This window comes from Pelmatolapia mariae, linkage group LG17, assembly GCF_036321145.2.
Source record: "Pelmatolapia mariae isolate MD_Pm_ZW linkage group LG17, Pm_UMD_F_2, whole genome shotgun sequence".
NCBI lineage: Eukaryota > Metazoa > Chordata > Actinopteri > Cichliformes > Cichlidae > Pelmatolapia > Pelmatolapia mariae.
The window spans coordinates 11,051,515-11,067,904 of NC_086242.1; the positions used below are offsets into that span (position 1 = coordinate 11,051,515).

At 40.5% G+C, this 16,390-nt stretch overlaps 1 protein-coding gene across 1 annotated transcript; it reads right to left on the bottom strand.

The window, feature by feature from the left end:
- Window positions 1–307: 307 nt before the first annotated feature.
- On the bottom strand, window positions 308–11,921 carry dcp1b (decapping mRNA 1B). The gene is made up of 11 exons (XM_063501411.1): window positions 11,526–11,921; window positions 11,122–11,162; window positions 10,049–10,176; window positions 4,875–4,941; window positions 4,610–4,757; window positions 4,241–4,339; window positions 3,344–4,079; window positions 3,137–3,187; window positions 2,524–2,750; window positions 2,188–2,400; window positions 308–2,003 (listed from the first exon to the last, which is right to left on the bottom strand). The coding sequence occupies exons 1-11, from the start codon at window positions 11,682–11,684 to the stop codon at window positions 1,926–1,928; spliced, it is 1,947 nt and encodes a 648-aa protein (XP_063357481.1). The 5' UTR covers window positions 11,685–11,921; the 3' UTR covers window positions 308–1,925.
- Window positions 11,922–16,390: the final 4,469 nt, after the last annotated feature.

A 16,390-nucleotide genomic window follows, 5' to 3' on the forward strand; every position in this document is an offset into this window, starting at 1 on the left:
GCTTGGTTGTAATAAATGTACCTTAAATCCATTTTCTTCCTCATTCTCATGGTCAGTTTAAACTTCAGCAAGTCCTTTTAACCATGTCCACATGGCTAAATGCATTCAGTTGCTGCCGTGTGATTGGCTATTTAGATATTTACATTACCAAGCAGTTAAACTAGAGCACCTAATGTAGTGGCTGCTGAGCGTAAATTTACTGTAATTACTTCAGGTTGCACCCAACAAATATATGAGGACAACAAAAACAAACAAAAAAACAACAGACACAGTTTTGTTTTGTTTTTTTTAACATTTAATAGCCAATAAAAATATATTCCAGTTTATGTAATGGGAAAACATCCCTGCCAAAAAGGGAAAAAAAAGCCCATATAAACATTTTAATATTCTGGTTACAGAAACAGTACAGATGACTTTTGAATTAAAACAGCATCTGACAATATGCTGTAAAATCTTAAACTTTACATTCTGATATACCTTTAGATACATGCTGGTTATTTGTACAATTTTCTTCTTGAGTAAAAAAATAGGGAATAAAATCTTCCTCTTTTTTTTCCTGAATGATATTCTCTGCTTTTGCTGCTGCTGATGTTTCTGTCTGGTAGTTACTGTCCAGGCTGGCTTAGCACGCAAGCTAATCACCAACTAAAAAACCTGACTCTGAAAAAATGTAGGCAATTTAAGTGCTGAATGAGGAACAGCTGAATGAGAAATATCACTTTACGTGGCAAATGTAGTTTAACAGTATTGTGCAAATGCAATAAAACCATTTAAATTTTAAGTTCAATCTCCACCGGGGTTTACAACAAGCCTGAACAATTAACAATGTTGCTGTTGATGATTTAATTAACCAAATTTTCTAAGCTTCAGATTATTAAATCATATTATTAGACCACTCTAGGCTTCATTTGTTTAGAACCGTTTATCAGCTTAGGTGATATTTAATTTTCTGAAATCTCTTTACATAAAGCGAACACAAATTCCTTACTATACGACATAAACCAATCACCTTTATGCCACTTCATTTAAAACACAGGTATACCTCCAAACTAGTTCTCTGTGAGGTAGTGCAGGTTGTCAGGTTCCTGTAATTTTCTTGTCTTTTTAAGCTGGACCGACATTGACGTTTTCCTTCCTTTCCCTTTACTTCAAACACATTATAATATTCAGAAAGTGCTGCAAAAACCCCCTTTTCTTTCCTTCACAATTTCAGCGATTGCCGGATAAAGTTATGCCGCAGGCTTGCTTGTCCACTTCAATATGCACCAGCTGACAACAGTTAGTTAACTAAAATTATCATGTAGACACTTATCACTGCTCGTGTCTGTTAAAAAGGATAGGAATAAAAATCATCACGACAATGTAATAACAGATTTAAAAACCTGCTGGTGGTAAAATACACAAACCTGTTATGCCCAAGTAAAATAATAAGAGATTAAAATAATATCTGAAGATGTCTTTTAGCTCTAGACTAGGAAGACTTGTTTGTTAAAGGCTGGCTGGTGTGAGACAACTGACTGAAAGGAAATATTGCTACACTTACTGGAAAAGAAAGAGTATTAGAAACATCCTGGAAAACTGAAGGTTTGCAGCATGTTTTGTTTTTGCTGAGACTCAAAGGGTGAGGTCAAGGGTAAAATCTGTATTTGACAGACTAAACCAAATTTTTTTTGAACATGGTAAAAGTTGCTTTTTTTGCTACTGTTGAAAAATACAGGTGTTACTTGTGATAGCTTTGTGCAACAAGAGACTTGGCTTGAAGCAAACAGAGTCAGGCTTCCTAACGATAGAGTGCAGAGGAGGTACAGAGTGTGTGTTTAAGTACGTGTGTGTGTGATTTGGAGGAGGAAGTGGTGCATCCATATGAGGTGTAAGAAGTAGCCTCCGGGAAGGGTGCGTGTGTAGAACGAGGGTGTGAAGCTGCATCAATACTTGTTGCTGGAGTCCTTAGCAAAGCGGCTGGCATAGGCTTCATAGATGGAGTCCAGGAATGAGCTGTTGGTCTGAAACACACAAGCAGGCAACTTCATACAAAATCCTCAAGTGTGTGTGTTTGTTTTTGCTTATTCTCTGTTTTTCTCTTTGCAAACAAAACAACTGCACAGATTTGGCTACAACGTGAGCACAACAACTGGACAGCGAGCGTTGTGAAGCCATAATAGACCACAAACTTTAAGGAATAATCACCTGTATCAGATGCAGCAGTGTGGCTTGAAGCTGACTTCTGGAAAGGATTCTGACCTCCTCCTGCAGAGGGGGTCTGGGCACAGTTGAGGGTGTGTGGGAGCTCTCCTGACCAACTGCAGACAACCCAATGCTAGGCTTTGTCTGGGTGAACATACTCGGGGAAAGGAGCAGAGTCGGGGCAACAGTGGCTGGTATCCTCTGAGGGGAGATCACCTGCACAGACAGGGAGCACTGTACTGTTGCAGCTATCACGTCACCAATTTAACTAGCATTTGCCATTTGCTCTGTTTATATAATTGATAAAATCAACTACTAACTTTTTACACTGGGCTTTACCTGTAACTGCAGCGCAGCTTTCTGACCTGCAGTGGCTGCAGTTGGGTTTGGGATTGTGCCTAAAGTCACGCATGCACCCTGGTTTTGGGCTGGCCCCAGGAATCGAGGAGCCAGTCCTGGACAGATCCGAGGTGGCTCACTAGAGGCCAGGCTCTGCTCCTGCTGGACCAACTGGAGCTTTTGGAGGAGCTCATGAGGTGACACCATACCTGGCACGTGAGACAATCCTGACGAGAAAGCACGAAGGTACCAAAAACAAGAATTACTTTTAATGAGCAGCTAAACAGGTGCACCTAATGAAGTGGTTGGTGAGTGTACTCTACGGTAAATCATTTCCTAAAGTGTGGATTTCCGTGCACTGTGCATGCGTGCACATGTATGAGCTCCAGTAGTGTGGGTAACACTACAATGGAACTTACAACAGATAATGTGTCTTGTAACTGGGAAAAAATGTGTTCCTCTGCAGTTTCTTAATTTAACTACTGTTTATATGTAGTTTCAAATTATTGGAAAAACTGGTTAGAGCTTCAGTAACGATCGGCTTAAGTTTGTGCACAACACTAAAACCCTGCTAGTTAGCGACTGCAAACAATAAAAAACTTGAATACTATACCTTGTGAAGGTTGAATGACTTGATCACTGGTCACCTGAGATGGCAACAAACCTGATAAAGCAAGGAAAGTCCCATTAAAATTATAGAAACGTTATTCTTCCCATAGTTTATTAGCATTGTGATTATAAAAATGTGTATGTAGCACACTGATTCAGTACAAGGTTAGCTTGTTTGTTTGTGAACACTTCACACAAAAGATTTCCCCACCCGTTCCCTGTGCAGCTGGAGCCGTCTGACTGTTTTGCTGAATTTCAGGTTGAGAATTGGACAGGCTGAAAAACAGCTGCTGGCTTTGTTGTGCTTGAAGGTGAGAGCGTGACACAGAATCCACCATTACAGGCTGGGAGGAGAGATGAGGGTTCTGCTGTAGAGAGGAAGGGTTGGAGCAACAATTAGGGGCCACAGAGGAGAAAGAGGTGGTGGGTAGAGGAAGTGGCTGGGTTTGGAAAAGTCTCTTAATTGGATCAGGATGAAGCTGATGCTGGTGATGGTGGTGTTGTTGCTGATGGTGGTGGTAAAGATGATGGTGGTGGTGATGCTCCAGCGGCACCCCGTTGTCACACAGTCGGTTCTCGGGGGACTCGGACACGGTCTGAAGCACCCCTCCCACAGTCCCGACACCTCTCTGTCCCTGCATGAGCTTTGCGATGGCCGGGCAGTGCTGTTGGTGGTGAACGTTTGAGGGACTCTGCAACAAGCCAGAAACAACACTTGCTCCATCTTCCACAGCCTTGATTCCTCCATCAGAGGCCACATTTCTGCCAGAGTTCACTGCATCATCGTAGGTGAGTGTGCGAGCTACAGGCGGACGAGATACTTTTCCCGCTGATGATCCCAGTGCTGGAGCATTCGCAAGAGGGTCAGAGTCAGGTTTAGTTGAACGTTGCTGAGAGCCAAACAGAGTAGCCAAAGAAAGAGACTTGGGCTCAGCACCTTCATTGTCCTGGATGAGAGAAGTACAGTAGAGTAAGAAAGATGATGAGTTAGAGGCACAAACAGAAAAAACTAGCAGGGTTTTATACACAACAATGGAAGAAAACCATTACAAACTCTCTTTTGTACATGAAAAATTTGATATTAACAGGGTTAAACTGAATGTTCTACCTGAGTGTTTGGTTTAACGGGTATTGGTTTAATCAGGTGGGGGTTTCCATAAAGAACACTGCTGCCACCAATCTCCTTTGGCTCTGAGGTTGACTTTTCCTAAGAGAGGTGCACAGAGAGAATAGACAAAGGACAGACAATTAACAAAATAAGTAAATAAATACATAAAAACTATTTCACATAAATTGCCAAAAAGTAGATTACTATAAGTGATTAACTGAGGATCCTAGAAAATACTCCCTGCATCCTATAGGTCTAAATGAACAAATGTAAATGCAAAGATATATTAGGGCTTAGCTATTCCCAGCATTTTAATCTGTGTTGTTCTAATTGTTTTATTCTCTTCAAAATCCTACAGTGTGCACATACCTTATCATACTCTGTGCGGGCTTTGGTTAACATCTGGATGATATCCACTCCCTTTGTTTCACTTTTTCCCCCTCCCCCTACTCTTACGTCTCCTGGGGATAACCAACCACCCTGGGACTGAGCCAGGACCTGCTCCTGCTGGGTCAGACTGCACACATGAATAAAAGAGTCTTCTGTCAAGCTTTGGCAGCTGGTCCATAACTCATTAGTCATTTTTAAGCAAACCAAATCTTGTTTTGAAGATCATCCAATTACAGTTACTTACATCTTCATCCTCTGGGCGATGCGCTGACAGTCCTCCTTATCATAGAACCAAATCCCATGGATTGCCACTGGGGAAGAAGAACAGGGGGTTTGAGATGCAGCAAGAGACAGAATTGAACTTTTGAGGACATTACATTAACAAAAATCCAGCAAATTATTTGCAATAATGACCCTGTTGAAAATCTAGTTAGCTTGGTGTAATAATAAAACTGTCTGCTCAGTCCAGGTCAGCAGACAACAAAATGAGTTTCCCAGACAATTGAATGAATGTGTAGCCATGCTGTAGCACAATTTTGCTGCAATGACATCAGTGCGGACCTAACAGATAGATAAACTGTTTATTATTAGCCCTGGTGGGTATAACCCCAGGGTTTAAAATGAGTCATTTCCCAGCCAAGCCAATGGGAACAGAAGCCAGCGATGCAATTATACAATGAAACATGGGCCCCAGGAGTGCCCTGATCTACGTAAACACGGTCAGCAAGGGAGGAAAAAGACACTTGCCCAGTTTTGTAGATGGGATGAACTACTTTACAAAGTGATTAATTTTACTGTTTGCATTTGTGCTTTCTTTTGAAAGATTAATTGTTGTTGCATAACCACTCAATTGCAGCCACTAAGGAAGGGCTTAGAATTTTGCATGGAAAAAATTAATTTCCCGTGATGTTCTAAAGAAGCCCAGATCCTGAAGTCGTTGAACTTTTTCCTTTATCAACTTGGATGTTCAACCTGCATGACAAGTTTATCAAATGAGAAGACATGTGAGTGGAGGGCTCTAGCAATACTCATGTTGCTACTCTGCCCAAGACAGAAACAAATTTGCTGCAGTTTGTGGATGTCAGGGGAAGATCCCAATCCCGAACAAGAAAAGAGGCAAAGAGTAAAAGATATGAGAGTAAATTAAGTACAGAGAAAAACTTAAGTAACGCAAAGATTTTAAAGTGGGGTAAAAAAAAAAGAGCAATCAGTGGGGTCTATACCATGACTAGGTTTTTATGTAATCCAAATGAATACAAGACACATTCCCACACACACAGACATGAACAAAAATACACACCCACTTGGCTACAAATGGGGCTGGGTAAGGCATCGAGGTCAAAGTGGATGAGGGGAACAGACAGAGAGGGAGAGGCTGAGACACATACGTACACAGAGAGTTCAGTTGAGCCTGGGAAAATAAGCCCAGGACCAAATAAGTAACTACAGTGGGAGGCTGACTGGTGGAGCCAGAGCCACTTAGTGCTCAGTGTGCTCACAGGGGATGAGACTATTCGACAGAGACGGAGAGAGACACTGTGAAAGTCTGACAGCTGGAAAATGGAGGAAAAATGAGCAAGATGAATGGAAAGAAGTGAAGTGTGTTACAGAGGAGATTGTTAAGCACATCAAAATAGAAACATGTCAGTGAATACTAAAAAGAACTTGTGACATTTCAGACATTAGACACTCCATTTGGCCAGCATGTTGCTCTCTCTCAGTCTCACAGAAAGGGAGAAGAAGATAAGATAAAAGATGTGCATGTGCTTTTAAAATAGAAGACTTCTACACCTCCAGCAGGACCTGTAGAAACTATATCAACAAGATAGGAAAGAGAAAAAAAGAGTGAGGGCGATAGAGCGATACAGAGAGAGAGCGAGAGCGAGAGAGCCCAAAAGTGGTTGTGGCCATAAGGTTACAAATTCGAGAGGGAGAAAGAGAGAGCTCCACTCGACACTGGAAATTGAAAGAGAAAGACAGGGATTTTTGAAATGTATGCCTCGAGCAAAGTACCAAACCAACTCGACTGGGAACTCCACTGAACGGCCACGTGGGACGACAACTTCAGCAGGACTACAACTTAAGCTTGAGACTAATATCAGGAAGAGTGACAGCTTCAAAAACCACCACAGACACAGCCTGTCTGTTACGGTTTGAACAAAATATATTGGAAACCCAGCAAAGCCTGTAAGTGATTCGCAACTGAACCTGTGTGGTCCTTTGAAACCCTCTGCGCCTACGATATAGCAGCCCATCAGAAAGCACCAGCCTTTAGAAACTCTTCAACGGGACACTTTTTAAAAAAAAAAGTCTTGTGTTTTATGTTTCAGAAACAACGCTTAAAGTTGACATTTCAGTTACTCTGTTACTGTGAGACTGTTTACCTTTAGTAGAGTCATAAATTCAGACAAATTTACAAGCAGAAGTGATGACCAAGATAAATTTGGTACACTTTCACTGCAGTATGAGATCACCTTTGTGAAGAAAGTTCATAGTATCAGTCATGAGGAAGAGTAATAACATCCTTTTCGCCAGCGTTTAGTTTCCTGGAGGTTTTTCAGGAATTACGTGCTCCTGAAGTAAAGCAAACTGATGCTGTTGCATGAGAGGACATTTCGGGGAAAACTGGAGGAGGAGGAGTAAATATTGACATTCACAGCTAGTAAAGTCTCATATACCACTTCTGTTACACCTTCCTCTTGAGACTTAACTGCAAGGATGTTCAAATTGATCTTCTGCATCTGAAACCCAGTTCTCATAATAAAGAACTACCAGAACTACTGGGAAATCTGTATGTGTACAACCTGATATTTACACAGCGCCATCAGTAGATCTGTGGTCCTAAAGAAGAAAAAGGAAGCGGAGCATCGCGTTTGGCATCTTTTGGCCAGTTAAGTAATTACTGGCACTGCTTTTTAATATCAGTTCTGAGCAACTTTTACGTTGTGGAGAGACAGAAAAAGAGGTAATATCATCATCGGACTGTGAGAATACTGAGAGGTCATGCTGAGGGCCCTGTTTGAGAGGAAACCTAAACATGAGAGGCTGCAGGAGGAACCCGAAGTCAGATTTAGAGGATTGCTGGTGACAGAGAGAGACCTGGGATATCGATACATCCCACCTGGAGGTAAGAATCTCCATATAGCCATTGATGTACTTCTAAGATATATGACATACCAGACATACCAGTGAATTACATACCAGAAGATCTGACCCATATCAGTGTTAAATCTAAGTGCTGATATTAGGGGTGGAAATGACAGATTAGGATGATGCTCACGACCTTTTACCATCACAATACATCGATTTGTAATACACTAGAAGTCCACGTTGCATGAAAGCATCTGTGCAACTGAAGGGAAAGAGTAAAAAGCACAGAAGTCAGGGAGTGTGAACTGTCATTATCATATCATTTTAACCGCACATCGATTCATCTTATTACCTCACTGATGTTTTTACACCCACTGTGTTGAAACAGAAGTCTGTTAACTTCCCATCACCTAATCCTCATTCATTTGTTAACCACTGCCACAAAAAAGTCATTAAAGCGGGACTCCTGTAAGTCAAATTTGTGAGTCCATTTGACATGCTTATGCATGATAATAAAAAGGCAGATTTTTGTTACCAGGGTACAGACGGTATAGTGCAAGAGAAAACAACACAATATACTGCTGGACTGATAATGAGTTCTAACCAAAACTGCAAGAAAGATTCGAAACTTTGTCAAAATCATATAAATTAGATCATACAAGTTTTAGCTCTATATTGCTTATCAGCAACAGCCAAAATTCACAAAAATCAGCTGAAGAGCTGTATGTGGATAATGGCGCAACTGAACATTACAAGTGCAGATGCTAGACAGGACTTTAAATAGTCTTTCTTTTAATCCTGTAGACTAAGATATGTGCCTGGATAAATAATGCCTTGCTCTGGGCAAATTTCTCCTCCCTAAATATTGCCTTGTTCTTTGGTATATCTCCGTGCTTTATTTTTAGCATTGGTTGCCACTTTGTGCCAACGGTCATTCCAGGAAGTTACAGCAGCGCTGAGAGCAACGTGTTTATCTAATGATAAGATTCCACGGCCCCGTCCACACAGAGGTCACGGCGCATTAGGACTGGCAGCATTACCAGCAGCTTATGATTCAGACAATGAAGAACCATTTACCGCAATATAAATTTTGTCCCTGTTTATGCAGTTTTCTGGAAGGACACCACACAAACACCACCATCCTGGAACCGCTCAGTGAATGTTGGCTTAGTCATGCTGAACTTGAGATGTTTTTCACAGCATCTGAGGTGCGGTTTGTCTGGTTGTTTTAATACCATTGTTTATCTCTGCTACTATTTCAGTCTTTTGCATAGCTCCTTTTCTGATGTTTTATCATCTTTATTCAATCATCGTAATCAAATAGAGTCATTAGGGTAGACCATTAGGTTTGCCATGTAACCACCCACTCTTTGAGTCATAACTCCTCCCCATAATTGCATTTTATCAGAGGAAACCATCATTAACTGTGTTTTGATTACTAGTTTTATATGATGTTAAAGTTTGTTCCTTCCATGGATAAGCCTGTTAGCTCACTTTAGATTCATTCTCCATTACTGATGCTCTGACCACAGGCCAGCGCTATCACAGATCATCTTTAATGCACCCCGAGTGCATTTAAGGCTGGTGTAAAAGGTGTAATGAGGTCACTGAGCAAAGTTTATGCCAGACGCATCATTTCTCTGAGCCTTCAGGATGTTTAATAATGGCTTTGTGTCAGTAAGAAAAATGAAGCACTACAGTAAGAGGATCAAAGCAGGCACAAGGAATTCAGTGGTATCTAAACACAGCATTCCACCTGCCATTTACTAAGCCTGATGGAGGGAGACCGCGGCAGGGAGGGAGGTCTGTGTGTGCCAGCGACTTCTGAGTGAGTGAGTGTATGTATGTGTGTTTAGATTATCAGTGACAGTTGCAGCGTATCTAATCTCCGCTGGCTGATTTTGTAGTGCTGTCAGACTCTTGTCCCAGAGCCACACTCAACAATGTGTTTGTGTATGTGGGAGCCATATGTAGGTCTCGGAGTCAGCCTGATAAAATTCACTGGAGTACCTTAGCTTAGTTCCTTATATGGAATTACTAGTTCCTACTTTAATGAAGTGCATGCTGGGCTCTTTGGGCACTTTTATCATGTCATCATCTTTTACATCGATATCTTGTGAATATCGATGCAGTTGTCTTTTTTTAGTGTAAACATTTCAAACGATACAGTCTTTGATAAAGTCTTTGAATTGACTAATCTTCAGAAGTTTAGGTAAAATACTTTACTTCCCCTTTTGGTGTGATGGTAAAAAACACTAGCAGTAAGAAAGCACAGTTCACATGGCATTAAATCACTGCAGTGTATTCAGTCAGTCAGTTTCTCCTTACATCGTGCGTTGCGGTAAAGCAGGAACGGGTCCTGGAGCTGGAAGTCCAGGTCTTTGGTGAGTGGCTCTGTCAGGTTCTGCATGCTGAGCCGGTTCATAATGGTGAAACCATGCCTAGGAGAGGCCAACCTGAAATTTGAAGACAGCAGAATATAGTGTCATATTCTATGTAGTCCTGTGGAAAAACTAAGTATGTCACGTAGCTTGCAGAACCACCGTCAGCAGTAATAATAATTTCACTGCCTCACTTTATCAGTCTCTCAAATCATTGTGAAGGAATTTTGGCCCACTCTGCTTTACAGTGGAGCTTCATTTCATTGAGGTTTCCAGGCATTCATTTATGTGCAGCTCTCTTAAAGTTCCACCACAGAATTTCAGTCATGTTGAGGTCTGGACTTTGACTGGGTCACTGCACCACCTTCATTAGTTTCTTTTTCAGTCATTCTGTTGCAGATTTGCTGCTATGCTTGGGATTATTGTCATCTTGCGTGACCCAATTTCAGCCAAGCATTAGATGTCAAACAGATGGCCCCAAATCTGATCCTCATGGTGGGCTCAATTACTACAAGGTATCCAGGTCCTGTCACTGCAAAACAAGCCTAAATCATCAACCCTCCACCACCGTGCTCGACAGCTGGTATGATGCGTTTGTTCTGATATGCTGAGTTTGGTTTTCTCGGCTCTGTGCATCTCCACTTTTGCCTCATCTCTCAAAAGGATAGGATTCTTGTGGTTTATTCAGATGCAGCTTTGCAAACCTATGCTGTGCTGCTATGTTCTTTTAAAAGAAAAGAGGCTTTCTCTTGGTAACCTTGCAGTTTCCCTGAGCGTTGCTGCACTGCCAAAACTTTTGCTTTTATAGAGGTCACATTATATATTATTATAGTTTTGTATATTATCAAACTCAGTTCAGTTTTGTTACGTCCGGTTCATGCCAGCTTAACAGTTTGTAATTTAGTAAATGTGTCACAGATGACAAGATTTTACTTCCAATAGGGAACAATAGGAAAATGTTACACATTAGACAATAGAATTTTATATATATGTTTATAACAGTGATAACATTTTCATTACCTTGTATATATAAAAAGAGTACCTTCCACTTCTGTCTTCTCCTTAAAACAAAAAAGACAACAAAATTAATTAAAGCAACTCCATGTCATAATTGCTCAACCTTATCTCTGTTGATATTAACTTGTGCACCAGCTCGCTATTCTTTCAAAAAGAAGTCCAGTATTTTGACTTTTTGTAGGTGACAAAATAGTCAAAATAGCACATTTCAGGGAACTCTCCAAATATAATGTGAAGTAAAACATAACATAGCAACAACAATTTTTATTTTTATGGAAAATAACGTTAATAACAATAGTCTCTTACTCCTATAAGTTGAGTTAGTTTCAATCTGTCAAAGCGCGCCGAACGGGCAGAGTGACAAAGCTAAGTTAGCACATGATACATTCACCAACCCTCCGGCTTACCCACTCATTTGTCCTGTTGTTGTAAGTATACAGGGCAACTTGGCTCGCCAGGTCCACAATGTTATTGATGTATGGGTCTTGTCGCTGCAGAGCAGCCAGACTTATATCCAGTCCTTTAGCGGCAAGAGAGCTACTGCTACCTGCTGAAGTCGCTGTCATTGTTCCCTATGGAGACGCTAGCTTGTCAACTAGCTTTAGCGGCTACCGACTCACAGTAAGAAGAGGTAAAATCTAAATAAACGGAAAGGAAAAGGGAGTTAAATCGATGGCTGCACAGTATTCTATTTTTCAAGTTAAAAATTGATAATTAAAAAACTAAGTCAAGCGCTCCCTAGCTCTAACTGCTACGAGTGAGTTTGAAAATGGCCATATTTCACCGAGATTGTAAACAACGAAGACGTGAGTAGTTGCGCAGCAGCTGCCGATTTCAGCCTTAACAATCAACGTCAAGAAATCGATGGAGCTTTCCTGCAGTCAACTGCACTGAATTTCCTATATATTTCCTTATACAAACCGTCCATGATTATATCAGTATGTACATTATGCTCTCTAGCTGCAGGTAGCATTCATTTAATTATATCTCTGTCATCAGTACAGACTACTGACGTCAGATGAGGTAATGTTATATCAAAAGGGCTTGCTAAATTATTTATATTGTCTATATATAATAATGGTATTGTTTTGTAGTGTGTGTGTGTGTGTGTGTGTGTGTGTGAGACAGAAAGAAACTATATTTTGCTGTAGACTGAGAGTTCATTAGTATTTTTTTTTTAATTTAAAGCTATCTTGTTTTATGCTATATTAATTGTGTGTGTGTCCTAAAAGTAAGCAGCTGATGTTTCTCTTCTATCATTCACCTCTCTGTTAAGTAGGCTATATTTCAGTGATGATGACTGATGGCACCAAATCCTCTCTAACACCACCCTTGAAATGCACTAGGAGGCGCCAAAGGGATGGCTAAATCGGGCATCCATCCTTTCCCATTTCATTGCAAGAGCTGGACTTGATCTAAATGCAAAGGAAGAATACACACAGGCGTATTTGTAAGAAGGCTTACATTGCAAATATGTTTAATGTCTTGTTGTCTACATAAAAAGAAGAGTAGACACAAGCAGTCAGAACCACTTATATTCTAAAATGGACATCTATCCATCTTAAAAGATTTCAGTTTCATAAGAATCTCAGTGTCGAGATAGATTTTTCTTAATTGCATTTTTTTTTTCTGGTCCTGAGTCACATCAGGAGTTTTTCAGCCATTTGTGCTCGATAAGGAGTGATAAAGAGGAGAGAAGAAGGGCAAAGGCAGCCTTTTCTTGAAAGCCTTTTAGTGTCTTGTTGGACCCAGTTAAGATAGCCTACTTAGTGAAGTTTTACAGAGTTGACAGTTACAGTGAACATTTGTCAGGCATATTAAAGGATTTCATTTTTTATCCCACTGTTATGCAAAAATCTCTTTTCCCTTATTCCTAGGTCATTTCAAACTGTTTTTTTTCTTCTTCTTTTTGTTTTACATTATCTACCAGCTCTAGGCTTCAGAAATGAGACACATCCTGCCTGAAATTAATACTCAAGGACAGGACAGTAACTGATACAGGAACAGGACTTTCAGGACTGTAAGTTCTTGAAATTCATCTCAGCAATTGCCATATCAGACAATATCACCTGACAATGAATCTCTATATTCAGTTCAACACATTCTGTTCTGTTTCAAGGGTGCTTGAGCAGGCATAGCAAACTCTTCAAGTGAACATATGAGCCTGGCCTCGTTCCTCTTCTTCCTTCTGATAGAGCATTATGTCTTGTGCAATCACTGAGTCCATTAGACTTGAAATCACAGAGAAGCTCTTCATCACTAAATTACTGTTTAGCTTTATATAGGCACTTCTTCTCATTAGTGTAACAGTGGTATGCTAACAGTTGCTTCAGTAATTAAACCTGGCACAAGTCTGAAATGTAAAACAATTGACACACATCCATCAAGAGCTGTATCAGAGTGTCCTTGAGAAAAACAATTAAAAAAAAGAAAAACATCCAGCTATTCACTCAGCCCAAGAAACACTGGATAAAAATATCTGCTTCAGATGTTTTAAGGTGTAGGGTTCACCACACCAAGGCTGTACACAAATCCTTCTCTTAAATATGAATGAAACACTTCCAGGTCAGGCCAAGACACGCATGTCTCCATTAAGATGAAAATAACCTCCTGGTGATTTAGCATGAGCCTATTTGTCAGAGATTTAGTGCTGTGTGTGTTTCAAGGCGCACATGCACGTCTGCCAGGGTGTTATTTATCTGTTTGTTCAGGGTGTGAGTTAGTAAATGATGAGGCTAATGACTTATCCATCAGCAGGTCAATACTGCCGATAATCAGTCAAGACTGAATAGATGTCTTTAGTGGTGGACTAGTGGGGACACACCATGAGATTCTCATGATTGGCTCCCAGGCAGAAATGATGCATGGATTTATCCGGTGGACAGTGTTGGAATAGCAAGATTTGGATAAGCATTGTTTTCTGGGGTGTTGTATTTTAATTTGAGCTTCCAAAGTGTAAACATTGTCTATATGCCCACTGTGCTATACTGTACTAGATACATTGAAAGATTATTTTATATATTAAAGGAAATGCAAACTGATGTTTGCTGAAAAGAAAAAATAGTAACATCATGTAAAACACTGTTATATGTACATATTTAAAAGTACTAAAAGTACTCATGTAAAAATAAATACACCTTATTATTCAATAGTTTGTAGAACCCCCTTCAGCACCAAAAACTGCTGTAATCGTTTTCTGTAGGACCTTACAGGCTCTCACATCATTGTAGAGGAATTTTGGCTCACTCGTCTTTACAATGTTGCTTCATTCATTGAGGTTTGCAGGCATTTGTTTATGCACAGCTGTCTTAAGGTCCCACCACAGTATTTCAATCAGGCTGAAGTCTGGACTTCGGCTGGGTCATTGCCACACCTAGATACTTTTATTTTCCAGCCATTCTGTTGTAGATTTGCTGGTGCACTTGGCATCGTCCTGTTGCACGACCCAATTTCAGCCAAGCTTTAGCTGTCAGACTGATGGCCTCACATTTGACTCAGGAATGCTTTGGTATATATACAGAGGAGTTCAATGACTGCAAGGTGTGCAGGTCCTGAGGCTACAAAACAAGCTCAAATCATCACTCCTCCACCGACATGCTTGACAGCTGGTATGAGGTGTTTGTGCTGATATGCTGTTTGCTTTTCTCTAAACATGGAGCTGTACATTATGGCCAAACATCTCCACTTTGATCTTGTCTACACAAAGCACATTGTTTTAGAAGTTTTGTGGTTTGTTCAGGTCTAAACCTTTTTGTTTTTAGGGGGCAGGACTTTTGCCTTTATTAGATAGCGTAGCAGTGAAGATAGACAGGAAGCTGGGGAGAAAGAGAGGGGAGGACACACAGCAAAGGGCTGCAGGTCAAACTTGAACCCACGTCACTGCGCTCTGACCATGTTGCATGCCATCACCTGCTCACCCACTGAGCTAAAGTGACACCCCTGCCATGTTTTTTTAGAAGCTTTCTCCTGGTAACCCTTCCAAATGAGCCACACTTGTTCAGTCTTTTTCTAACCGTACTGTCGTAAACCTTAACATTTAATGTACTAACTAAAGGCTGTGGAAGCTAAGATTTAGCTCTTGGGTTTGCAGTTTCTCTAAGCAATGGATGATCTGACCTCTGCTTTTACACAGGTTCTCATACTCGCTAATGATAAATTAATTAGGTGCATCTGACTCGCAGCATCTGGCTGCTACTTATCTTCTTGATTCCCGTGAAAGCAGTGGGGAAACCTGCAGCCAGCTGAGACTGAAGAAGTCACTTTGATGAGTGACGAAACGTTTCTCCCACTGAAAATGCTATGTCCAGATGAACAGAATCAACCTTTGGAGATTTACTTACCTGGATGATTGAGAATGCATCAAGACGAGGGTGTACTTTGTTTTTCACAAGTCTGCATAGAGTCCAGTGAAAATGTTCTTTTTCATGTGATTGTATCGTTTATTATTTTAAGGGAATATCTTTGTAGGTGAGATAAAGAGCACAATGACTGAATGAGCCTTCCTTCATCGTTCAATCTGGGTCTACCTTCAGCCATACATCTAGATACTGGTAGACATTACATTTTTCTTCTAGGTCCTCATTAGACTTTAAATATAAAAACTTGAGTTTATACAGTACCATGCAAAAGTCTTGAATCACCACTCATTTATTTATATTTTTCTAGGAAAATTGGTGCTGTGATTTACTGAAACATGTGCAAACATACATAGAAATATAGTATGTAAGGCAATAACAGAGTGTGAACAATTCAAATGAGTTTTAAAGGAAGTGTTTGACCACCTTTATTCTTCAGCACAGTCTGAACTCTCTTAGGCAAGCTTTCTTAAATCTTCTTTAAGTAGTCTTCAGGAATAGTTCTCCAGGCTTCTTGAAGGAAATCCAAGGCTCTTCTTGGGATTTTGGCTGGTTTTCTTCTTGTTCTTTTTCCAGATGATCCCACAATGCTTCAGTAATGTTGAAGTCCGGGCTCTGGGGCGCTTGTCCATGACTGTGTTAATTGTGTTTCATCTTGTTTTTCTGTCCAGGTATACTTTAGTGGCAGAGCAGGTCATCTACTAGTCTCTGGCTCGTCCAGTCTGCATGCCAAAATATCCTTGGGCAAGATACAGAACCCAAAGTTGCTCTTCATCTTTCATGTCTTGTGTCAGATCCCCCCATTTCTTTGTTTTACATGACTTTCAGATACATTTTTAAATAATTTTTAGGTCTTCCACTTCTTGTGTCCTCTCGTTTCCTGTTTCCACATATTTGTTAAAGACTCTGCGTATCAT

What these genes read in the sequence shown, in the direction of transcription:
- dcp1b (XM_063501411.1), bottom strand. Translation starts at nt 11,684, where the DNA reads ATGACAGCGACTTCAGCAGGTAGCAGTAGCTCTCTTGCCGCTAAAGGA. An exon ending in ACTCTTTTTATATATACAAG is followed by an intron (nt 10,177 to 11,121) that starts GTAATGAAAATG and finishes TTCAAATTTCAG; the next exon opens with GTTGGCCTCTCCTAGGCATG. An exon ending in TCCAGCTGCACAGGGAACGG is followed by an intron (nt 3,188 to 3,343) that starts GTGGGGAAATCT and finishes TTGCTTTATCAG; the next exon opens with GTTTGTTGCCATCTCAGGTG.